Source organism: Mya arenaria, chromosome 17 (genome assembly GCF_026914265.1).
Source record: "Mya arenaria isolate MELC-2E11 chromosome 17, ASM2691426v1".
Taxonomy (NCBI): Eukaryota; Metazoa; Mollusca; class Bivalvia; order Myida; family Myidae; genus Mya; species Mya arenaria.
In genome coordinates this window covers 40,482,616-40,509,587 of record NC_069138.1, presented here as the reverse complement: position 1 = coordinate 40,509,587, position 26,972 = coordinate 40,482,616, and the positions used below count along the sequence as shown (strand labels likewise).

The window sequence follows — 26,972 nt, the reverse complement described above, 5'->3', positions numbered from 1 at the left end:
GAAGTAACTTTCTGCAGATATGTCCCGGGTAACTAACCAAGCGTCTAATATGAGGTACAGGTATTCAGGTATTAACTGTACATACAATGTAGCCCTACTCTGAACCTGTGCTACCGTATAGATTTTCAATAAATGGATTTGGGATTAAATCTTCAAAAATAGAGCATTGTATAATATTAAACTGCATAGAATTTCAAACAAAAGTTAGTCGAAGCTTGACCCAAGCAAAAGAGTGTGTATAAACTTGCAGTTGTGCAACAGCACAGGTTTAAACCATTTTGGACTGTTGAAACTTGAGTGTAACAGTTGGAGTATCAATCGCTATATTTGACTTTAAGAGCGGGAAATAAATCCAGTAACCTGATACCAGGAAGTCATTGTTCAGCAATTCCTCAAAACTTGAAATCTTGAATAGAATATATATAGAGAAGGTAAGAATATAATTTTATCTTATTCAGATGTTAAATATAGATATATTACAAGTTGGAAACTAATATTAAACATTGTTGAACAATTTAAGCTAAACAGGTCAAAGTTTAGCTTAAGAGCTGCAGTAACTTTTATTGACTCAAATAAAAATGTTGAACCAGGGTCTGTATTTGCATATCGATCCCGTATTGTCCAGGAACGGCATTTATTCATACCTATGGTGTCGATGTATAACATTCACATGAAAAAAGGGAGAATTGTTAAGATCATGTTTATGTTTATGAAATATATAAATGTCACCCTCCACTCCCATTTAAAAAAGTCGATGAAAATCTCGCAATCTATTTGTATTGATCTAATTAAATGTACTAGACACTACTGAACTAGAATATATTTTGTTTCTGAAGTCAAAAACCTGTAAAACCAGCATTAATCAATATTAAAATTCAGCACCAATATTTTAAGTGTGGAAACTTCTAGGTTCCCCAGAATTCATTTTCAATTTTTCTATCTTGTCGACTTCAAAAATTTATTATTTTATCTGTAACTTTGTCTTTTAGTGTTTGTTTTAATTACATGTGCATGTATTGGGTAGATGTCAATTTTAGCCTTAAAATGGAGTTTTTTCAATAATTTGAGAAATACTGAATATTTTCGCGTTGCTAGCCTTTGATCAAAGTTTTGCATCAAGGGTGGGGATTGCGGGAACATGGGATTTTAAAACTGAGTTCTAGACAGACTTTTAAAGACCTGACGTGAGTCAAATTGTCAAGCCAAATAAAAGTCAAGGATTATGATTCCTAAAGACTTTTTCACTTACATGTAGGTGTGGACAACTTTTGATTTGTGCGGAACCCCGTTGAGACAAGGGGTTTTAGAAAACACATTTCTGAGGATGTCACCTCTCCTATCCTTTCTCTGGTTTCCAGGCCATTTTGGTGGTATTCCGGTTGTCCTGGTTAGGTACACAGGATTTCACTAATAGACAGAACTGAATTTGGATTCTTCAAGCACAAATAACAGTGATAGGATGATTTTCAATTGCAAGTCAATCTTTAATCATTTAATTTGTTCTGATTATCCAGGGCTTTTTCTATAGTACCCACGGGTTCGACTATCGGACCCGTTCCCAAAGCAAAATATAAGATATTTTTCCCAATCTTCAGAAAAAAATCCCAATCCAAAAAAAAAATATATATTTTTTTTTTTTTTTTTTAGAAATTCTTTTTACCTGTACTGGTTCATTTACAACATCCTAATGAATTATGTGATGTGAAGTTTCATTGATTTTCATCACATTCAGAGATATGAAATATTATCTGTCATGATTTATTGCAATAGATATTTACACCCCAAGGATTGATATTTCAGCCATTGTGGGTCCTTTATAGGGAAAATAAACTAATATTAAATCAATTCCTAATTCACAGGAGACTAGACAGCTTTTTCTTTTCACTGTAAAATTTCCCAATTTCCGCATTTTCACGACGCAAAATTTCCCAAAATGTCTAGGGTCTTTTTCCCAAAATGGGCAGAAAAAGCCCTGTTATCATCTTCTAGGTTCACCCATGGGCTGAAACATTATCCCTAACCCATCTCGTGGTTGCTAAACGCTTAGGATATCATTATTTGTTGTTATGTAACAAACTACACAATTAGTCTTCATGCATCTGCTGGGGATCGCACCTACGACCACTTACTCTGCATGGGGACACTCCTCCACCTCCCTATAAAAGCTAGCTTAATAGCGAGACAGTATGGGTGCCGCTTTACATATATCCAATACCCGTTAAACCCACCTCCATTTTGAAATTTGACCTCAAATTTGAGACACTAAAGTTTATTTTCTTGACCTTTAGGCTATCTTACTAAGTAGCCATGTATGTTGTGCTCAAAATGTGACAAACTACACAAGTATACTTTGTGCATCTGGGAGGGATCTAACCTACAACCCTTCCCTCTAGAGGCGGACACTCTATCGCATTGCTATAAAAGTATTACTGCCACTTTATATATCCAATACTCAATTACAGTTACAATTTTGGGAGGTGGAACTATTATCTTTCACTTAAAACCATAATGAGAGTCAATACTCTTTATTGAGCCAACAGGTTTTGACTGCATTTAAGTTCTGCACAGCCAACTATGTGCCCTTTGTCCTTTTTCTGCATCCTGCCCTTTTTAAACTCTTAATGTACATTTATGTTGCCTTACCCGGTATTTTAATTGCATCTGTTTTGTTTCAGAACAAAGAACAAAAGTATGACAGGGTTACGCCAGTTGGTGGTGGTGATTTTGGTTACCATGTTTGGGCAGGCATGGGGTATGCCTTTTACCCTGTGTAATCCGAACACCACTCCATCCAGTCTACCGAGACTGCCTAACCAGTTCCAAGTTCACATTGAGGGAAACTTTGTGAATGTAAGAAAACCATTCTTGATTGGAACAATATAGTAGATGTAAAAAAGTTTGTTAAAAGTACCTGTCAGTTTTATAGCAATCCATGTTTAACTACATTTTGAAAGTCTTAGCATGAATAGATAAAAATCATGTATTGTACATGAATTTTTTATTTGAGCAAAGTGAGATAGAAATTTATCTCATAGTGTCAGATAATAATGGAATCTCTATGTATTTGAAATTATGCAAAACAATTATAATAACTATATATATATATATTTTTATATTTTCCAGAAAAATTACACAAAAAACTTCCAGGAGTTCTACGACTACCCGAACAACCGAGGAGCTATCATGAGCTCCAGCTCTCATATCGACACGGTGCACAGAACAGTCATGAACTTCACTGCCGGAACTTCACAAAGGATTGACAGTGGTACAGTTTTGGGATTTACAAGTTACATGTACTTCTTAGTTAGAACAGGCACAAATTGTACACAAACATTTTAAATATGCTTTTATACTGATATAATTATCTTCCTCTCAGCTTTGAAAGGGTGTACAATATTTGTGGTATTAGCTTTTGAAGTATTAGAAACTTATTTATATAATATTGCCAAACTTCACTGTAAGCTTAAGCTATCTGCCCGTAATGTCGGATCAATACCTCCTGTAAGCACTTATGATATTACCTCGTATGTCATAAAAATGTAACAGGAGAAATGTTTTTGGTCAGTAGAATGCATGATTAAAAATCAAATAATATTTCATCATTAAATAAATTATGTCCTTAGGCCAAAAAAAGTTTACTAATATTGAAACAATAAGATATTCCATTAAACAAATTGGAGGCCAAGGGTATATCACTATTGTAGAAAATTGTAAAAACAAAATGGTCAAATTTTAACACGTTGATTTAAAAAAAATGAAAAATGCACATTTAGTTAGAAAGTAAGAAAAAAAATCCACACAAAGGCAAAACCCAATAAGGCACAAAAAGTGATGGGTCGGGTGAAAAAGTCGGGCAGTTAGGTTAATAGTGGAAACAAACAACTCTTTTTTTTACACTGGATGTTTTTGTTTTTTTCAAATGTTATTACAGGAGCAAATACATCAAAATTGCTGTATAGCTTTGTTACAAATCATCGTTCTACGATCAGGCACACATTCCGTGTCACAATTAGTTATATAATAAATATTAAAAAAAAAAAATAGAATTCAGTTAACCTAGCCTGAGTCAAGATGTTAGATATTGCCCTGACCTTGTGCTTTATGGGTCACAAGGAAAAACTACAACACCAAAATATTAAAAACATTACATTTCAAATAGCATTTTAACCTTCAGATGGGTCCTGCACGAGACAGCCAATCAATGCTTCCGGGGGCTACAGCATCTTTGGCAAAGATTCCAACCATATCAACACAGTGAACGATCTTCTGTACTTTGGTGATAATATGGGAGAAGAATACATAGGTGTAGACACTGTATGTAACTGTTGAGATTTATGCAACATCACAGGATTTTAAGCCCAGTCAACTTTTTGTGAATTATGGAAATATTCATATTGTTCAATTTATTTTAAACGGACTCATTAATGATTTTTTTTGGTCAAACATCGTAAAAATAATTTTGTGAACTGGGTAAGATGTGAAAAAAATGTTTGTAACAATGATAAAATATTATCAAATCTTAAAGTTAGAGCCCTATAATAGTGTTCATGATTAATACAATATGTGACAGATATGCTTTATTTTGCTGTTTTGGCTTACATTTACCAAATTCTGCTCACATGTGTATCTGCATGTTACTTTATGGTGTTTGTTTGAAAAGTTAAGAAAAATTACTCATCTTTAACAAATTTGGAAACATGTTTCCAACCTAAAATCTGTGATTGAGTCCCTTTAATGCAACAGTGATTGCTTTTCCAAACCAGGAATCTCAGTTTGGGCCAAAAATTCTATGGTGCACCATATATTGTACATGTGTATTTGATTTAAGATGCACAGTACATTGACATAATGTTAAAATAACTAAGTAGCAACTTAGATTAGTTCAAATGTTAGCCATGATGGTTTTGATTAAGCTTAAGTTTTTTAAATCTTTAAGGACTACTTGTACATGCAGAAATGCCTTCTTCTTATTGGTAGATCCAATTTTGGCTTTCATGTACAGTCATAGTCATGTACAGTCACAACCATGTACAGTCATAGCCATGTACAGTCACAAGCATGTACCGTCATAGTCATATACAGTCATAGCCATGTACAGTCACAACCATGTACAGTCATAGTCATGTACAGTCACAACCATGTACAGTCATAGTCATGTACAGTCACAACCATGTACAGTCATAGTCATGTACAGTCACAACCATGTACAGTCATAGTCATGTACAGTCACAAGCATGTACCGTCATAGCCATGTACAGTCATAGCCATGTACAGTCACAACCATATAAAGTCATAGTCATATACAGTTGCAACCATGTACAGTCACAACCATGTACCGTCACAACCATGTACAGTCTTAGTCATGTACAGTCACAACCATGTACAATCACAACCATGTACAGTCTTAGTCATGTACAATCACAACCATGTACAGTCACAACCATGTACAGTCACAGTCATGTACAATCACAACCATGTACAGTCACAACCATGTAACGTCACAACCATGTACAGTCTTAGTCATGTACAGTCACAACCATGTACAGTCACAGTCATGTACAATCACAACCATGTACAGTCACAACCATGTACCGTCACAACCATGTACAGTCTTAGTCATGTACAGTCACAACCATGTACAGTCACAACCATGTACAGTCTTAGTCATGTACAGTCATAGTCATGTACAGTCTTAGTCATGTACAGCCACAACAATGTACAATCACAACCATGTACAGTCTTAGTCATGTACAGTCACAACCATGTACAGTCTTAGTCATGTACAGTCACAACCATGTACAGTCTTAGTCATGTGCAGTCACAACCATGTACAGTCTTAGTCATGTACAGTCACAACCATGTACAGTCAAAGTCATGTACAGTCATAGTCATGAACAGTCACAACCATGTACAGTCTTAGTCATGAACAGTCACAACCATGTACAGTCTTAGTCATGTACAGTCACAACCATGTACAGTCTTAGTCATGTACAGTCATAGCCATGTACAGTCACAACCATGTACAGTCATAGTCATGTACAGTCATAGTCATGTACAGTCACAACCATGTACAGTCATAGTCATGTACAGTCACAACCATGTACAGTCATAGTCATGTACAGTCATAGTCATGTACAGTCACAACCATGTACAGTCTTAGTCATGTACAGTCACAACCATGTACAGTCTTAGTCATGTACAGTCATAGTCATGAACAGTCACAACCATGTACAGTCTTAGACATGTACAGTCACAACCATGTACAGTCATAGTCATGTACAGTCATAGTCATGTACAGTCATAGTCATGTACAGTCACAACCATGTACAGTCATAGTCATGTACAGTCTTAGACATGTACAGTCACAACCATGTACAGTTTTAGTCATGTGCAGTCACAACCATGTACAGTCTTAGTCATGTACAGTCATAGACATGTACAGTCTTAGTCATGTACAGTCACAACCATGTACAATTTTAGTCATGTGCAGTCACAACCATGTACAGTCTTAGTCATGTACAGTCACAACCATGTACAGTCTTAGTCATGTACAGTCACAACCATGTACAGTCACAACCATGTACAGTCATAGCCATTTACAATCATAGTCATGTACAGGCATAGCCATGTACAGTCATAGCCATGTACAGTCTTAGTCATGAACAGTCACAGCCATGAACAGTCACAACCATGTACAGTCTTAGTCATGTACAGTCTTAGTCATGTACAGTCACAACCATGTAGAGTCACAACCATGTACAGTCACAACCATGTACAGTCTTAGTCATGTACAGTCTTAGTCATGTACAGTCTTAGTCATGTACATTCACAACCATGTACAGTCTTAATCATGTACAGTCACAACCATGTACAGTCATAGTCATGTACAGTCTTAGTCAAAATTCATAATATTTATTAAACAGGGATAGTGGACTAGAGGTACTGGGGTCTTTTTCAGCTGCTTCTGGCTCTATTCCCAATGTCTCTGAAAGTTCATTTTATACCCTATGTTTGAATTCAAAGTTCTTAAATAAGTTTGAAAGAAAACAATGACATCTTGACAAGAGCAGAGGCTTTTTCACTCAATTGGAAAATCTTCCAGCAAATAGTCCAAATTGTATGAATCAAGCATTCTAAAATGGTTAGAAATAACAGTGAGTCTCTTAACCAAGAGGTAGTGGGAAGGTGCCCCACATCAGTACAAGATTTGACCCAGAAACTGTAGCGTGATTGATACACATCAGAATATAATTCAAACTTTACGATCTTGAACAAACAGTTTAAAATTGTAATTGATTGTCAATATTTTTCCAGATTCGAGGAATCCCGGTGAACCACTGGCAGACTTGTCTACACATAAATAACACCTACATGAATGCAACAATGACACTGGACTACTACTTTCTTCAAAACTCCACCTATACAATAGATGGAAAACAAGGGTTCGTCCCGGTCAGAGCAATGGTTAATGGCACGGGTATGTGAAGGCTTATAACATCTTCTCCTTTTCAATAATATTACCCCTGTTATTAAACTATGATGCGATACGGGATTTACCATCTTACGCTTTGTCTGTGCCGTTAAACTGAAATACTGGGTCGACAATGTTGGATCGGTTTGACAAGATAACATGATGCACTGTTCCCCTTAAGGGAGGCGAAATTAATATATTGTTATCCCCTGGTTCTGTTGGAAATCTCCCGCAACAGCCCCCACCCCCAAAATGAACTATTTGACTGCCACCACATGCGATCAAAAATAGATGGCACAATGAATTATACATACAATTTTCCTTTTTATTTTATTTTTTAAAGCAAAAAATTAAATCTGGGGGGCCGCTTCATTTTATTTCAACTCAAGTTGAGAATCTAAAATTGCCTGGCTCTTGGTTAGAATAGAGAGATTTGAGAACCTATTAAACTATTGATTTACCCATGGGTCAGTTTCTAAAAGGCTGGCAGTTGTTATCAATCTTCATTCATATTTAATTCAATTGTTAATTCCTTTTCCATTATTGGCTAATGGCTGTTATAGTTCTACTGGAAGGCCATAATCTATTGCAGAATTTACCACCATGTTTTCACTGACCATATAAAGGTGGTAATCCCAGTATTTATTATCCATTAGGTCATTGGTATTGCTATAAGTAAGTAAGTAAATTCTTCATTACTGTGACATGTATTATATACATCAGTAAATGGATTAAGAAAGACTAAAGGAGAACGCCCAGCCCAATATACTTATATGTCACCGTTATGCAAAGTTAGCTATTAATGTATAATTATGATCACAATCATTATATGTAATACAGTTGATTATGAAACGATAATGTGGCATTGTCATATTTCAATAAATGTTTCAGATACAACATGGTAATTGTTGTGTTATTTATTTAATGTTTTAAAACATGGCCATGTATCTAACATGATTACTGATAGCCAGGACTTGACCCAAGTATCCTAAATTCGTAAAGCTCCATTCATAACTGTATTAGGCTAAGCACAATATTTAAGTCCATTGTAATTCATGTAATATTCTCATTTTGTGAATGTTTAAGGAAATTATCTTGATAAAAATCGCGATAATCTATTTCTTTATTTTGTAAATTCATTTTTTTTTAAATTTATTAAGTAATTTGGTGAAATAAGATACTTAAAATCAAGACCAGGTTTGTTACACAACTGTTTATGAGTTCCAATTTGATTATTATTTTCATTTAGCTACATTTATTAAGAGTTCCATTATAATCAGCTTTTAGTTGCAAATGAATTAATTTTGGTGCTGTAATATCTTCTAAAAAAGTACTTAATCTACAGCCATTACAGTATTCAACTATTCACAAATTTTCTCATAAGAAATTAAAATAAAATTTTACCAGGACTTTGTTTTATGGAGATTAAAGCCTTTCATTCATGTATTTATGAAATGATTATTTTTTAGGTTTAAAATAAGTTCTTTTTGGCAGGTTGGTGAAATTCAAGAGAGGTCATGAATTTTGTTGCTTTTTTCAAATTTTCTCTTTGTTGATATAATACAATTATGTGTACATTAGGACATGATTAACAGGATACCAAAATTGAGGAGAAATTAATACTTAGTTATAATGAATAACTAAAAGTTAACATGAATAATTTATGTCTGAATTATATTGCCACCTAATGAGTTAATGAAGAGAGACATGAAGGTGTTTCATGCAGTAACAATTGTGGGCTGTAAGAAGGAGGGGCAGCCTCTGCCTTGTGTTTGCTATTTTTAAATTGTTTATGTGTATTTTAGGTTCAAGGAAGAACAGCACCAGCCCACACAATTTCCTGCATTACTATGAGTTTACCAACTTCAAGGCAGGACCAATCGAAGATGAGGAGCATGTTTTCCAGGTACGAGTCTATTCGATGTGTGTAGTTGTTACCATGTCAGAAACTCTGATCATAGCACTGATTGCTTCTGATTATATCTTGATGACTGTGCCATTAAACAAGGGCCCATATCCAATATAATTCTTATCCGTATCCTTATCCTTAGACACGCCTTATTGATTACATTCAGTCTATTTGTCAACTGTTTTTACTGTCCAATCAAAGCACTCAGATTCTTATCTTAAACCTAAGTTAAATCATAGATTGATATTGAATATGGCCCCAGATCACATGATAAAACTTTTTCCACTTAGTGTCAGCTTGCCTTTGTAGTTTCAATAACGTTATGTCTAAACTATCTTCATAGTATTGACAATAACCATGGTACTTTCTTCCGTTACACTTCATTCATACTGTGGCAAAATTAACTGACAAAATCTATGAAGCAGGGGAGACAACTCTTCATCCAATGAAATTGCATGTTTCAATGGAATACTCCAAAATAACCCTGTACTGTCAGTTGTCACCGCAGATTGTTGTCACATAAGTGGCTGGTTTAAAATGTGTAGTGAGCAGGTTCAAGGGACAAGTTCAATTCAAGCTTTTGCCACAACACCTTTTCTACGTGAAAACATGAGAATGTGCATATGTGTGAGTCCAACTTCCAAAGACGTCTACTTGCTAAACCAATCAAATTGCCTCATTAATTATTCATGATTACATAGCCCGTAGTACACAACTATTAGTAGGCACAGTGCAGTAGTGAATCGGGGGTATCGGATGATGCCTTGATATGCATGTAATGATATTTTGTTCGCTTCTGAATTCATGACTCCACCAGTATATACATTGCTTTTTGATCTTAATAATTCCTCTTCTGCATTCCAGGTTCCGGTTGGGACGATCTGTCATGATAAAAACATTACCTCCCACGAAAAGCTTCCAAAAATAGCCCATCAGTTCTCGGTCGCCTCAGAGACGATCCGGCAACAGCCTGGTCGCCCAGCGATAAAGGAAGGGCTCCAGCTCTATATAGATAAACAATCTTCCATCTACCGTATTGATGCAACTCGACCTGCACCAGAGTTGATTTCTCAGTTCGGAAATAGACCCCTTTCCACTGTTTATGATAACAACAAGGATGGTTTGTAAATTTAGAACCTTTCATTTCTTTGTTCAATATGTAAATTATAAATTCAAGCATGTAGCTTGGGCCAATATGGGATTACGCAGATCGATGACCGACAGCATATCCCTTCACCCCCAACCCCCCTTCGGTTTTTATTTCATAATCAGGGTTTTTGGTATGTCAAAATTTCATTACGCAGCTGCGTATTTGTGTACAGTCAGCTAGGTGTCTGAAATTGGTTTGTATTTTTAACAATATCCAAATTTGCTTCAAACTTTAATGGGTAATATAATCTTGAATGCAATTTTAAGACACTGGTCCCACAATTTAGATAGCAAAGCCATTGAGCATGCCAATATTCAGGTTTTGATGCCATTATTTAGCTCGAAAAGTATTTTGAGTTTCCATCGTAATGAATATTATAAACATTTTAATTTTCTCTTCCAGGTTATATGTACACAATCGATCTTGTGGAGGGTAACTGTACAATAATGAATCTGCCCGCCACACACAATGTGAGCCAGAAGGGATTCCAGGTTCCCCTTCTTATGCAACCTTTTGAGGCGAAGTACAAGAACATGACTGCACAGGGAACGGTAAGGGCAATAGTTGTACAAGAACATGACTGCACAGGCAATGGTAAGGGCAATAGTTGTACAAGAACATGACTGCACAGGCAATGGTAAGGGCAATAGTTGTACAAGAACATGACTGCACAAGCAATGGTAAGGGCAATAGTTGTACAAGAACATGACTGCACAGGCAATGGTAAGGGCAATATTTGTACAAGAACATGACTGCACAGGCAATGGTAAGGGCAATAGTTGTACAAGAACATGACTGCACAGGCAATGGTAAGGGCAATAGTTATAAAAGAACATGACTGCACAGGCAATGGTAAGGGCAATAGTTGTACAAGAACATGACTGCACAGGCAATGGTAAGGGCAATAGTTGTACAAGAACATGACTGCACAGGCAATGGTAAGGGCAATAGTTGTACAAGAACATGACTGCACAGGCAATGGTAAGGGCAATTGTTTTACTAGAACATGACTGCTCAGGGAATGGTAAGGGCAGTAGTTTTACAAGAACATGACTGCACAGAGAACAGTAAGGGCAATAGTTTTACACGCTTTTTTAGCTGTTTTGGAGCAAATTTAATGATATTATATAAAAGTTAACTTTTTTCCTTAAATAAAAAAGTCATTATGCTACTCCATCAGGGAATGTAAATGAAAATAGAAGGTCTGAATGAATAAGATTTTGAATAAAATATAGGCCTTGGGACAACAGTTCAGAAGTCATCCCCTCCACCTCGGGAGAACAGTTTTGGCTGTTACACAAATGCCCATGCAACAAGTGTATAATGTTGTATATATCATTATCAATTATTTTATTTTTAATTCAGAAAACGTGGCGAGGGCAGAGCGTTCTTTCCTGGGGTTATATAAACTCAAGTACTGGGGAAATTCTCGAGCTACTCTTTTCAAAGGAGGTAACGTTGATATTTTATAGTAGAACTTACTCAAATGACCAGGACATGATATAAGCCTGTGTATGTATAATGATATAAGCCTGTGTATGTATAAAGACTGTCATTGGTGACAAAATACTGGTCAAAGGTCAAATGTACAGTTTTTTTGGTATTTGTGTCTCGCAATAACCTTAATGTTGAACATAAAGAACTTAAGTACTGTGAAACCAATAACCAACGTGTAACTTAAAACAAATTTAAAATGAATGATGAAATGCAGAACTTGAAGGCACATCATTCTGGCTGTATTAATATATCTTTAGTTATGCCCCCTACATGTTTTTAGAACTGAAAACAGACATGAAGGAACAAGCACTTTTTGTTATTCTCATCATATAAATATATTTATGTTGATTAAAGGTCCATACTCTATTTTTACCTGTATAATTTATGTGGTTACATTTATGAAAAAGAAATATATTACTGGTTGCATCTGGCCCCTTAACACTTCTAATTATCTTTCTGACTTATGGTGGAACATATTAACAAGATGGAGAAATTTGGTCAAATGTTTGTTCAAGCAACATACTGAACATAGTATATATATATTTTGACCGTAAACAACATTTCCTCGTTCCCTGCTGACAGCCCAACATGTATTTATTTTATTTTTATTTTTGTGAATAGTTCTATAAAATAAATCTCAAGTAATCAAACAAGTTCAGTGCCTTTAAGAGTGTCAGATACAGTCTGGAGAAACACGTAATTTCTCACAATATAGGGTTTATTCCTGTACTGTTTAGAGATTACCGATATTTCTGAACAGTTGAGGGACTATGTCTTGACAGTTAAATGATGGCCATTTCCAGGTTCAAGTAACTCCAGGTCCAAAGTTGGGAGGACCGACCACCAACCAGCTGAACGATGTCTTTGTTCCTGTCGGCCTCTACCACTATTTGTCTAGCAAGATCAAGGTAGTGTTTTATGCATTTGAAGGAAACCCATCTATTTTATAGAACATACATACTGGTAATAAATGAAATTATGCTGTTTCCAGTCAAATGTAGCAAAACATGCTACCTGTTTCACCAGCTCTAGTGATGAGCTTTTACCACAAGGCAATGCCATTTCCCGCACAGCATGGATTGCACAAATTTAATACCTGACAGATTTATCCGATCGCTTTAATTATGTTCATAAGTAGAATGCATTTTTGATGATTTTCAATTAGAATTACAACAAAAACATTATATTTTCAAAGAACTTTATTTTAAACTGTGACATCATATATGGTAAGAGGACTTCATAGTTTGTGATATAACGTCATTTCCACTTTCAATACATTAAGTACTGACCATTTTTAAAAATGTTTTTCAAAAAATCAATACAAAATACCACGCTTTCCTTTTAAGATTTAGATGCAAAATGTACTTCTGTATTAAAATAAATCTTTATCATCAAACTCAAATCGCTTGCTTTTCAAAGAAAAAAAATGAAGTTATTATCATGGCCATTTATCCTTGTCAATAACTCGATAATCATTTAGGATAATTAAATGAAACTTGATAATCATGTTGCCCATTAAGAACAGGCACATTGAAAGCAAGTCCAACAGCTATAGCTTTAATAATTGTTGAGTTTTAAATAAAAATCTACTGAAAAAAGGACAAAAAAACAGATGAGTATTAGAATTTGCTTTTTTCATGTTTAATGACTGTATGTTTTATGTATATATAGGTCACGGAGCATTTGGTTCACTATACAGTTGGTCATCCGACTCAAGATGCATTTGACGTGTCAAAGTGCTACGCCCCCGGTCACCATTATGCTGCCATGTATGTCATGGTTGCCTCAAAGGGTATGTTGTTTGGTTCATGACTTGAACATTGAGTGAGAGATACTATTGGTAAATAATTTTATGGAGTTTTAATTTCTATAAATCTATATTACTAATTAATATTTAAATTTACTTATACATGTGCATTTTATGAACTTACAATTATGATTAAAGCATTAGTTACAGTTTTAGATCAATAAATAAGAACATTTCATAACAAATGTCAGAGGGCATTATGCACATGACCTAAAAACAAAAAATAGTTCTACGGTAATTCAGTTTCTACGTTAAAATGTTGTAACTCTAGATACCTACGGTGATTACAACATTGATGCGGTGACCAACCACTACCAGAGTGAGTTTGTGGCTGCCTTCAAACACACTATTGCCAAGGTAGCCAAGGTGTCCGTTACCAGGGTAACAGGAGTCTCGGTAAGACTTGTTTTGACTGATAATATCTAAATTTATGTTTATAATTTAATCCTGATGGATATCATATGCATAAACACTTTTCACTAAAAGAAGTCTATAAAAATATCATGTATTCAAAACATCTAAAAAATAAAATAAAATAGCACAAAATTTCATTGTACCATAATTCTGTATAAAATCCTCTAAACTGCCATATTTTCTTTTTAATATCTGAATGACGGTCTAAAAATATGTTTTGCTCTGTCTTAAATAAAAAAAAAATTAAATCATAATCATCAAAATAGGTACTACAACGTAGTATGAATGTAATTGCTGCATTGGTGGATATAAAAAGAATAATGACATAAATTACTCTGGGCTAAAGCAAATCCTCTGTGATAAGGCTTGTGTAGGAGATCACATGCATGTTTATATTGTTTGTCTCTTTATATTTCAGTGGGAATCAGATAGACAGTTGGACACCTCCATACAGGTCCGGTTTAAACTCCTTGACAACCACGCTAAAGCTAAAGGTATTAAAACTACTTTTGTGTCATCATTCAATTATATGTGGGGTGGTCAATTACATTGATAACAATGGGGTCATAGCTGTGCCGGTCACTTGTCTGAGGTTGTTGGTCAGAGGTGTTCAAAGATGCAACTATGTGCTATTATCTATTCACTTCAATCAATCGTTGGATTACAAACAGCATCCTGTAAATTTGTATCATGTATGTCTGCCTCTCAGCCAAGAGGTCACTCATGTTCAAGCACCACCCAATGTATTTTTTTTATAGCATCCCTATATGGACACCAGTATTGGTTTCTATCTAGGCGAAAATGACAAAACAGTGATTCAATATGATATCAGCTTTGGCATAATCAAGCTACTGTCACTTTAAGAAAGTTTTTAAGCAAAAAAAATGACATCGATCAGGATTTTTCTCTGTAAAATGAAAATCGCTCTTCAAAACTGCTGTAATTGTCTTAACTAAGATATCTATAAGTCTTAACACATTTATTTATGTAGTCATTGTCTGTTGTCTGTGTTCCTCGCTGGGCGTCTGTTTGGCTTTCATCCTTCTGCCTTTAAACAAGCTCATAATTTCTGGGCTTGTCTCATTAATGTCATGTCATTCTGATTTGAAACGTTGATACAAGTGAGTTTGGTTGGTGGTCAATAAGTCAGACTAGTGATTTTTTTCCGAGTTCTCCGGATTCCCCCACAACATACCGGTAAGAGAACACTTGCGTGCAACATCATGCCAACGAGAGTGACTTAGTATATGTTAACACATTGTCAGCAACCACTGTACTTTCTTCCGCTACACTTCATACATACATGGGACAATTGACTGACAAAATCTTGTTTTAATGAATATGCATAAGGCAGGAGAGACAACTCTTCTTTCAATGAATTCGCATGTTACACTCAAATATTGTTCAATAACTTTACGATGTTGTCTTGACTACTGCTAAAATATTATTGTACTGAGAAGGCAGACCCGGTTGAACTCCGGCAATCGCCAGAATATTTTTCAACCATAAAGCACCTGGTACTTTGCAGAACCATTGAAACTGCCTCATTTATCATTCATGACTACAAGATTTTCCAAGCCAAATTGCACACGGTACACAACAAAGCATAGCTTAGTGTATATTGGGGGTATCCGATGATGAAGTTAACATTACTTTCTTCACAATCGTTTCAAAATAAATGAATTTTTAACTGATTCTTATGTTGCTTGCAGGTACCAACCATTCCAAGGGAATAACTCTGGCATCTGCGAAGGAGTTTCTGGTGTTCGGCATACAGGCAGGTGGATCCATCGGAAAACTTGAGTTTACGTTTCATTCTCGCAATGATCACAATGTGGTAAGTTCTCTCTGAAAACTGGAATTTCCATTGCTTTACATTTAAAATGCAATTGAGTAATGATTATGAATCACATGAGTACATTTTTCCCAGTTGGTGAATTAGGAAACAGTAAATACACACATTTTTTCTTGCACACTGGACAGGCATTTCCAGTGCATTAAGACACGCTTAAACATTTCTTCTGGCACCCCATGCCAGATGATTCACGTGCAACATCACGCCACTTCTTATTACATTAAATGTATGGTTTATGAAAATAATATTATGACTTTAAGTGAAGAACCATTAAATTATAAGTTTCTTTTTTAAATGACAATTTTTAGAGGAACTTTTTGCACCAACATTGATCTAAAGTTACCTCAAGTCATGATGTTAGTAAACAACGTCACATGAGCTAATTGTGTGAAATGTACAAACATGCAATTTCTACTTCAAGTTTTAAACAAATGCATAATAAGGTATGCAAGAAAAAAGATCAATTATGTGGTTCCAGCACACTGAGTGGCCAATAACTCGGCAAGCCTTCCTATCTGGACGGGAAACACATGATAGATATTATTGTTTCAGTTTAAAACATTGAAAACTGTTGATATAAAACAGAAAAATAAAGCCAGAAGCGCTGTTATAAGTTAAAAAGGGATGTTTTTGAATGCAGTTTGTTATGTGAGTCAGTTGTAATGGTTTTAATCATAAAAACATCACATGAGTACTGGTATCATTTCCTTAAAACAGCAGCTCTCTTGCTGATTGGTATTTTGTACTTATGAAACAAGGGCTTAGATTCTCTTTGAGAAGAATTATCTACACAAACCTAAAGCAAGGGAAAAATTAATAGATACAATACAATAAGATATCTCCGCGTCAGCTTTACAGCCATGCTGTCCTTATGTGTTTTAGACAATGGAGATCACCCTGGGCAGTTTATGGGAGGAAAATCAGAACAGCTCGAGTGAAAATTACAAGTCCACCATGAACAAATACGGACCAGGTATGTTAATTATTTTACATTTAACATAGGAAACAGTTATAGGAGCAATGGTATCACCTTTTGCATCAATGGATATCAAAGACCGAAACATTCCATTACACTCGAGGAATAAATGTAGAGTGCCAGAATGGTCAAACTTATGTATCTGATGATGTTCGTTTCCAAACCTTCATGGCTGACAAATACACATTTATAGTGAACAAATACAGATGTAGGTGGAGCTGGCAATTATATAAATAAATTATTGCGGACCAATCAAGGAAATGCTTGCTACTAAAGAAAACCAGGATAAAGGGTCATAAGTTTTGATGCTAAGACCAAATGCTAAACACTGGTATCATAGGTAATCTTGTCTGGGTTTCAGCATACCGGTGTTGTCTTGAGAATTGTCACATGAATTACAATACATAGAGCTGGAACATACTAGATATACATGTATGTACATGAAGCTATAAGAGGCCACTCTTGCAGGTTCGATGGCTGGTCTGGGTATCGGGATGCTTGTTTTGGGTGCCCTACTAGGACTCGCAGCTGCTTTTGTGATCTACAAGCGAACAGACCAGGAAGTCCCATACAGGAGCGACCAGAATCTATAACCTGACATTCTTTAGAGTATATATGCACCTCTCAATGTTTTTCCTGACCAGTGACATGTAATGGGGCTCTCTTGGCGATTTTAGGCAATCAGGCCCCAATGTCACAAAAGTACTCCAGTCACATCTCAATCTCAACTCATGTTACCACATAAAAGCATAGTAGGATTTAAAATCTTGCATGTTTATATTCTTTTTGTATATATGTGTTCCCATATAATGTGTTGATAAATAGATTTTGTCCATATTTCAAAGTAAACTAATTCTAAAGCAAATAAGATTCTTGAGTACATGTTGAAAAACACTGAATTGTACTCAAATACATTTTTGGCTGTAGAATACTTTTCCCACGGAATCTTGAATAAGGTGTGAATCAACACATCTTATTATAGAATATGCTTTAAAAAGGTATAAAAACATATATGATTTTTAGTAACTTTTGATGCTATGTGGTTTAATGTGTTGAGACTGAGATCGAGATTTTACTTAAGTATTTCCGTGATATTGGGGCCTGCAGGATTCTGACAGACCAACTGGGACATCAAATAAGCTTGAAGCTTTTGTGCCTGGAGCATTCCAGGCTCCAGGGACCTTCGATAAACCTCCCTTGCTCTTTCATGGTGGGGCAAAACATAGATAGGTGCTATACATCATCACCGTAATACAAAAGCCCAATCAATGCTGATACTTTAATATGCAGAAATTAAGTTCTGTATGTGGAATCTTATTGAATGTATGTTCATGTTTGATGTGCAGTTTTTGCAGTCAGTCTGTATATTTTGCTTATCAATTTTATAATTTTTTATGTGCAACCTGCTGATATTATACATTTTTGTTCTTGTTTGGATATGGCTGACTTTGTGTTTTTGTTGATAGTTATTTATTAATTATAAATTTAACTAGTTGATATGTAGCATTTCTAGGCTTCTAATTTATTAATTTTGTTGTTTCAATGGCTTTGTTGTTATAAGAAAGTTCTCGTATTATATATAAGATGTTTGTTTGTTAGATGTGTAATAATGTCCTTAATATTTGTTAAGTTGTCTAAATTAGCACAAGCCCTGCAGTTGTAAAATGCTTTCTGGGCTTGCTCAAATTTTGGAATTTATACAACTGGACTTGTTATGTGTTTTTTTTTTCATCTACAAGTCTAATTTCGATGACTGTTTGTGGTTGACGTTATGACTGTTGTTCACATTAAAGGGACTTGACACCAGGCCCCAATTTCTCCAAACTTCTTAAGCTTAACAGGCTTAAGTCGCTTATTTCAATTAGCCAAAATACATACTAATAATGGATTTTGATAAATGAAAAATGGTTTTCTCTAATTAGCATACAGAGTTTTTTTATATAATTTATAAAAACTCTTAAAAAAGTAAATAGAACGCATATTTTAGAACAACAAAAATAGTGAGATTAGCTTAAACCTGTTTTAAAGGACTTAAGAAGTTTCGAGAAATTGGGGCCAGATTTGCAAGAAAAAAAGAAAATTGTCAAAAACTTACATAGAATAATATAGTTGTGTACAACGCATTGAATCTTACTGACTGATGTATCACATTGTTTCGGACACCTGTGTCTTTGGCAGTTTTTGCGTATTTTTTCAATTCGAAATTTACTGGGTTTGTCTACCATGCAAATCCCAGTGAATTTAAAAATATGCCAGTATATGTATCTGTACTAATCATGCAACTTTGATATGCTTCATATACACATACATATACATGGAAAAAAATTATAGGTTATTTCTAAACGGGTAAACTCAGTAGAGAAAGTGACAAAATATTTGTTTAATCATGTCAAATGATGTATTATCTGCCTCCTACTAGCTCAGATTTACAACTCTAGTCTTGTTTTGAGATAAATAGTGCATTTGCCAATTTTAGGACCATCTGGTGTCTTGTCCCTTTAATATACTCAAAGTATGACAATCTTTTTTAATCAGAGATTATGAGAGATATCATAAAATGTTTTATTAACTATAACTATAAACAATAGAAGTATAAGTGACACCTGGCAATATTTATACAAGATTTTTGTGTATTTGTTGCATTAGATATAGTGCCAAGGTGGGCATGTTCTACAGCATGTTTAGAAAGTGAACCTGCAGACAGGGTTTTTTGTACATGTAAGTCACGTATAGTCACGAAATAAGCTACCCAGTACTGAGCAGTAATTAACATGCTGGCTGTCATTATAACAATTCACTTGACCAATACAGATATTATTGGTTGTAAATACATACAAGCACATGGTTCTGTAACGGATGGTTTGACGGCTTCTGACAAAAAACCTCCGACAAGCTACCAGGCGGAACGAGGGGGTCATGTTAATTGTTGTCAATCACTACTTTAGTTAACTTAAAAAAGAACAATAGAGCATTTTCTGTTACAAATAATTTTAACAACAGAGCTTTCATTTGAACTTTTGATGATATTTTATCATTGTAACAAGCATTTATTCACATTTTTCACAGAAGTACTTTGTTTGATGCCTGACCCTATAAAAACATGACCAAGTCCCTTTAAAGCACCCATAACTTCACTGTATTTATTGCAGACAATGAAACTTAAGTGTAAGGTTATCATAAAATCCTTAACATTGCTTAACTTCAAAGTATATTTTTTTTTATTTAAAATGTTGAAGCTAGTTTAGAACATTTAAATAGAACAACTTTCATGTTTTTAAAAAATTGAAATCAAGGCAGTGTGCTAATACAATACCAAACTCTTTTTAAAATAATATTAAAGTCATATCAGTTTTGATATGAAACCTCAATGAAAATATATTGTTCTTCTAAAAATATTGTAGTTATATAACTTGTATTATGATATTACTCCTTTATTTAATGTACATCAACATCTATACATCTGTTAGTACATGAGATTGTTTCCAATTTACTCTGCACATGTTCTGTGTTTTTTCACATCTTTATATTCAAGGTATTCATGCAAGGCTCTAAAAGTAGGTCCAGTCTGACTGAAGTATAAGCTCTTCCTTGCTTGTGCTTCAAATATCTGAATTATCTGGATTTTTAACACACAATTGTATTGTTATTTATATCTCAGCCAAAAAAGATCACATGTCAAAACTAAGTGCTCTGCTTAACCTTCTAAATGGCGTCACACAGCAAGGCCCTAAATTTGGATTCCCAGAAGAAATTGGACAAAATTAACTTCTATGCTAACATTAAAAGATTCAAATTAATTTCATTGGCTGATGAAAAAGTTGTCAGAAGGTGATCTATTATTGGTCATCTTCAGATCCTGATCATGCATCACGTATAAGCAGATATGAATTAAATCAAACATTTTAGTTAGTCCTTACTCAAATTTAGTCTTGCAAGCACCTTTCACATTATTGCTTTTTTATTGTATAATATTTTGTATTGAAGTATCCTATGCAGAATCTCATTTTCAATGTTTTTATCCTCATAATTATACATATCATGATTTATAATCAGTGATGAATTCCAAACATTCCTTTTTGATGTTGTTTTATTTTTACAGTATATTTTTTGAGGTGTTTCAAATCTTTAGAATCTCAAAAACTCTTATCATTCTCTCTATCAATGTTTTTCTCATCATTTTATGAATGCTAGCATTGTTTTTTCTGATTGGGGAAAATGCATCCTTTGGACTGAAATTTGGAATTCCAAATTTGCCTAGAATTTGACAATAACGCAAAAAAAATGTGATAAATTTGTTTATTTAAGAAAACACCAAATCTTCTATACAAAATTGACCTTGGGGTCAATTTTTTTATCTGTCTCTTAGTGAAATCCTGCTGTATCTGTTGTGAATGTTCTGTTATTCAATGTTCACATGTAAACATATTGTCTTGTAACATTTGAAGGGAGGATAACTGACTGAAAATTCCAATCCGGAAAATTTAGTTTGAGTATGAGAGATTCGGGCCCCCATTTCTATTTTTACCTATTTCCAATGCAAATGTCCAGCAAAAAAATCACTTTACAATTGTACGATAGTTTGAAATTAAAAGCGCTCAATCCTCATTTCAAAGTAAATTCCATTCTTAATCATCCCTGCATTTTGAAGCAATGTCATTGACATATGGCATTATAATCTATTGTCATTATCTGATGCTAGTAAAACAAAAAAGTAAAAACCAAAAAGACTTATCTGTATATTTATCTACCTGTTTTTACAATATATTTACATTACATAATAAAAATTCACAATCAAGACTTTACACTTTCTTTTGTTTGTCCAACTTGGCCACTTTCTTTTGTTTGTCCAACTTGGCCACTTTCTATTGTCAACTGACTCAATTCACCACCGTCCATCTGGCCAGCATTTTCACCAATAGCCTCCTTAGAGTCCAGTTTGACATTGACCTTTGCCAGAGCCTCAACAGCCCAGACAGGGTACTGACCATCCGGATGTCGGACACGGAAGAAATTCTGTATGAAAGCGGGGAATCGGTCTTCTATGATAGATTGCTGTATACTCCTCATAAGGTCAAGCTGAAAAACACATACAAGTACTTTAAATTGATATTAAGTCACATGTGGTGTATTTATGTAAATTATGACTTGTTAATCCTGTTATGGAAATCAATTACAAGACAATGATTGGTCAGGATAACTGACACAGCTTAAACTGGAAAAGAAAGTCACAGAGCTAAAGAATCATACAGAAAATATTTTACATTCCTGTTGAAAAAAACGATATATCTTTTATCACCTATGTTAATTAATCAACTCTAACTTTTTTCATCCTATCCTTTCCAAACTTGATCACAATTTAAAAGCTTATGTAAGTTCAATATCCGGCCCAGTCACTTCAGGAACTGCTATGGCTCAATATATATCTCGAACAAATTTGATAATCAGCCTAATCGCTTCATTTACTCCGGAGTTGTAGCCCATTAATTGTCAAAATTACTTATTCCGTTTTGTCCGCTCTCGACCATTTACACCTGATTCTTTACATATAACATCCCTTATTAGTTTGATCTCCATTTCTTCGAGATGTCTCTAATTGATTCCTGAGTACTGATGGCTCCTTTGATATTGGTATATTTGTCATCCCTGATAACATACCAAAGTCAAACCCTGATGGCTCGGGTAGTTCAAGCCTAGCGGGAATGCTTACATTCAGTAAAAAGGAATTGGTATTTTTATCGAGTTTGAACCAATGAAATAATAGAGCGAAGCAAGTTTGAGCCGATTGGTTTAACAAGTCTGAGCCTTCATATTCAATATCCAGTGTTATGATATTTCCTGATATTACCACTCCTCTTTTATCAAACTAAAGTGTACCTAATCCTACCTGAAATGCCACATTATGAACCGTAATGAGAGAACTAGCCACGGCCTCATTAGCAGCTATGGTGTGAAGGTACGCCCTCGTGTATTGACTACAGGTAGAACATGCGCATGTGGCGTCTATTGGTCGATAGTCCTGTGAAAACGCCTTCTTACAGAGATTCAGACTTCCTTCCCGTACCAGCGCGTTGCCAAACCTCTACAATAGTAAAAATAATGAGACATGTTTTTTTCCAAAACAATTTTGATAATAAATTGTAGGTTAAACAGGAATTGGCAACAGGATTGGTTGGTTTATACTAATTTCTTTTGATTGTGTCGAAAGCTGACAGCTTACAAAATCACACTTAGGTCTGTTTTTCTGTGAACTAACAGGTGTTGATTTTGAGAAGCAATGAAAGTTTCCCTAGTGGGAATCGAACACCTACACAACAAGACCACTGTCACCGTGAAATGAAAAGTTGGACACAGATCTTGAATAATAAATTATCAAAAACAGCCAGCCATACCTTAATCTTATAATTTCTTCTAAAATATATAATCTTAGACCATATCACACAGTGCAGTACATGTATTTGCTCCATAGCAGGATGTTACATATTTTCAGTCTACGCAGTCTGTAACAGTAATCTTGATAACATGTGTGGTATGGGAGCTAAAGACGGCTAAGTCAATCATCACTTCAAGTCTTGGATATAGTTTTCCAATAACAAAGATGGGACAAATGTTAAATGTATTGAGATGTTCAATATAACAGAATACATACGGCTGTCCTCGTGGGGAACACACAATCATACATGTCACATCCCAGAGCTGAGCACACCACCAGGTCCTCTGCGAAACTTTAAAAGACAATAATTATACAAACTAACAAATTTATAAATATGCTTTAAATTTCTATATTGCAAAAAATACAATTATGGTTTTTCGTTGATTTAATTTGAACAGTATTTAAACTTAAAACATAATGTTGTACACCAAAATGATAATGTATGCTAAGTATTTGATGTTGAGTTATATTTAAAATTACGTTTCTTAAACATAAGTCCATTCCACTATGTGCAAAAAGAAAAGGAACTTGGCAGTCTCACTTTGACTGACTCCCCTTAGATAAGTCTTTGAAAATGGCTAAAATGAACAAAATTATTGTCAACGTACCCGACGCCCATAAGATATCGTGGTTTGTCACGAGGCAGGTGATCAGTTGACACATCGACCATTCTCCAAAACTGAGATTTCTCTTCCCCACCACTCAGTCCTCCGATAGCAAACCCCGCAACATCTCGCTTGGTCAGCTCTTAAAATAAGGAAGGGTATGGCTAAGTTCCTTCAACAAAAATAAACCAATTCAATGTTATTGCAAATGAACTGCCCATTTATTCAATGTCAAAAACCAACAATGTGTGCTGGAGAAGTGACCAAATAATGGCATTAAAGGAAAAACAATAATGCCAGAGAGTTAAAAAAAGGTTTTATTTGAGTTTAATTAAAATTATGAATTTTAAACAATAACACATGGCATGATTTGTGACAGATGAGGTGTAAGCACACAAACTGTGTGTAACATAGCGTGAGTGTCAAATGGCAAAATTTCCATAATCATTTATTCTTATTTTGTTCATGATACCCTGAGGAAATCAACATAAATGTTCATTTACGCATCAAGACTTTCCTACCCTGAGCACACTGTTTGCGTAGTTCAGCATCCAGCCCTCCCTGCACAATAGGGAAGATGTTCTGGTCATGTGGACGTCCGTGAGCCACAAGACACCGGTCCAGCCAGCGGATTGTTCTGAAATGAATAACAACACCATAAAGAGACTAATAATATGCGTTTAAGTCTTTATCATCACATCTAGATGGGAATACCTGTGATTATAATGACAAATAATATTACCACAGAAAGAATGTATGAATACCTGTGCATGGCCTCCTCCACTCGTGGACCAGTCGTGGTGCTGTGTACTACATCATCAAGCTGCATTATTATGTCAGCACCTGCAAAAAAAAAAAATATTCATGAACAACAGCTGTATTGCATCATCCAGCTTCCTTATAAAGTAAACAACTGCAGGAAAAAAACAAAAATCACCAGCACAAATATTATAAAAAAAACCAACTAAACAAGATCTTGTAAAGTATCAGATATTTGTTTTCTAAACTGGAAATTCTGAATTTATAAAACGAGTTGCCTACAAGACTGTAGTAACTATCTTAATTGATAGAACTTCCTAAAGTCTTCCGTGTATTCTTCGAAATATGTATGATTAAAACATACATTTGACAAGTTCATATTTTTATAGTACCCGGTACCATGTAATATTAATAGGAGTAAATACAAATCTTACATATGCAAGAATCCAAAACAATATGTGTATGAATGTTTCACAAGATATTGTTCTATTTACCTGGTAGAATTTCTATATTAGATACAACATTATGAATGGCCTATTTTACATGAAGTTATACAGAGAAATTACAAACCAATAGAGTTTTGTATTTCTATGGACTTTTCTGGGGTGAGCATCATCTCTGAGCCATCATGGGGAGACTCAAACTTCACACCCTCCTCTGTTATCTCTGCCAGCTTCAACAGGGATACCATCTGGAAACCTCCACTATCCTGCAAACACATTGCAGATCATACAGTTTATCTGATGAGTGTACAAATATAAAATGTTTGTCATAATTTCAAGTTAACAAATGACAATGATACTCATCACATTATAAATTAATAACCAGTACGTTCACTGTGCTATAGTGTATTATAACAAATGGACTTTAACATTATTCAATAATCATCTAGATGCTAAAAATATATTATAATATAGAGAAAATTTTTATGATACTTAATGAATGAAGGTATTTGAAAATCTTAATTTGTAGACTTGGCCAGTAATTTCATTAGTAATACAAAGAATCATAAAAATTAAACATTATACTGTGAGGAGACATCTATCCCAGTTCATGAACTTATGAAGACCACCAGCTTTTTCCAAAAGTTCTGGTCCCTGAAAAAGAGTGCCAGTTAATGATTGTTTCCTTTAAATATTGACAGGGCAATATGAAAAACAACAATGTAATAACACTCACAATGCTAAGGTCTCCACATAAAACTAGGTCAATACAACAATCACTTCTTCAGATAAATGAATACAGTTACCATTAACCATATGAAATGTACCAACAAAAGTGAATGAGGCCACTTCTTTGGCTTCCCAAATCACCTAGAAGGGACTAGTTTCCAGGTACTGCCACAGAAACATTAAAGGCAGGAAATATTTCTACATATATATTTTCTTACACAGAAGCAAAATTATTTATATTCATAAATATGTTAAAAATATTAAAATAAAGCGCTGTATACATGTGATAAATTTACTGTAAAAACCAAAACATTCATGATTTAAGTTATTTAGCAAATGTTTTGGGGAAAAGAAAGCAGATGGAAACAATTCCATTCTTAAACTGAGTATTGAGTAAACCCTGTATTGCAAAAAAACAACAGCACAGGATATTGAAAGTTGGAAGACGTACACATGCCATTGAAAAAAATAGATTGTTTCTTGTTATATACTGCCACACAAAACAATGCCAGCAGGGTGAACTTCAGGATATCATAAAAACAATGAACATTTGAACACTTACTGACCTGGGTCTTAACATAATGCCAGCAGGGTGTACTGAAGGATGTAAAAAAACAATGAACATTTGAATACTCACTGGCCTGTGGCCTAAGTGATAAGTGTTGCCAAGCATTATTCTACAATCCAGCTCTTTCAGTTGTTCTGGCAACATTCCCTTTAGCGTCCCCTGTGTACCAACAGGCATGAATACTGGAGTGTCAACAATATTGTGCGGTAGTGTCATCTTTCCTACACGAGCCTTTGTCGTTGAACATTCTGCTATTATCTTGAAAGTAAGAGCATGGGTTCTCATGGTCGCCATCTTGGGTATCCTCAAACTATTGGGAAACCCCTCTCTCTTAGCCAATAGCAACAAGTCTTACAAAT

The 26,972-nt window shown here is 34.8% G+C and overlaps 2 protein-coding genes across 2 annotated transcripts; one reads left to right on the top strand and one right to left on the bottom strand.

Annotated features, from left to right (window-relative positions):
- Positions 1-69: 69 nt before the first annotated feature.
- On the top strand, positions 70-21,876 carry LOC128223774 (uncharacterized). Its single transcript, XM_052933151.1, has 16 exons — positions 70-431; positions 2,676-2,850; positions 3,124-3,265; positions 4,175-4,314; positions 7,315-7,477; positions 9,277-9,377; positions 10,245-10,500; positions 10,933-11,081; positions 11,896-11,982; positions 12,831-12,935; positions 13,699-13,819; positions 14,106-14,230; positions 14,667-14,742; positions 15,961-16,085; positions 16,986-17,076; positions 17,548-21,876. The coding sequence occupies exons 2-16, from the start codon at positions 2,692-2,694 to the stop codon at positions 17,670-17,672; spliced, it is 1,965 nt and encodes a 654-aa protein (XP_052789111.1). The 5' UTR covers positions 70-431; positions 2,676-2,691; the 3' UTR covers positions 17,673-21,876.
- LOC128223775 (queuine tRNA-ribosyltransferase catalytic subunit 1-like) lies at positions 21,803-26,971 on the bottom strand. Its single transcript, XM_052933152.1, has 9 exons — positions 26,683-26,971; positions 25,902-25,970; positions 25,444-25,582; positions 24,879-24,957; positions 24,636-24,751; positions 24,118-24,256; positions 23,726-23,801; positions 22,964-23,158; positions 21,803-22,155 (listed from the first exon to the last, which is right to left on the bottom strand). The coding sequence occupies exons 1-9, from the start codon at positions 26,905-26,907 to the stop codon at positions 21,871-21,873; spliced, it is 1,323 nt and encodes a 440-aa protein (XP_052789112.1). The 5' UTR covers positions 26,908-26,971; the 3' UTR covers positions 21,803-21,870.
- Position 26,972: the final 1 nt, after the last annotated feature.

Excerpts from the sequence above, each read along its gene's own strand:
- LOC128223774 (XM_052933151.1), top strand. The coding sequence starts at position 2,692 with ATGACAGGGTTACGCCAGTTGGTGGTGGTGATTTTGGTTACCATGTTT. Across the intron at positions 2,851-3,123 it reads TTGAGGGAAACTTTGTGAAT|AAAAATTACACAAAAAACTT; the intron begins GTAAGAAAACCA and ends TATATTTTCCAG. Across the intron at positions 12,936-13,698 it reads ATTTGTCTAGCAAGATCAAG|GTCACGGAGCATTTGGTTCA; the intron begins GTAGTGTTTTAT and ends ATGTATATATAG.
- LOC128223775 (XM_052933152.1), bottom strand. The coding sequence starts at position 26,907 with ATGGCGACCATGAGAACCCATGCTCTTACTTTCAAGATAATAGCAGAA. Across the intron at positions 24,257-24,635 it reads ACGCAAACAGTGTGCTCAGG|AGCTGACCAAGCGAGATGTT; the intron begins GTAGGAAAGTCT and ends CCTTATTTTAAG. Across the intron at positions 23,802-24,117 it reads CGATATCTTATGGGCGTCGG|TTTCGCAGAGGACCTGGTGG; the intron begins GTACGTTGACAA and ends TGTCTTTTAAAG.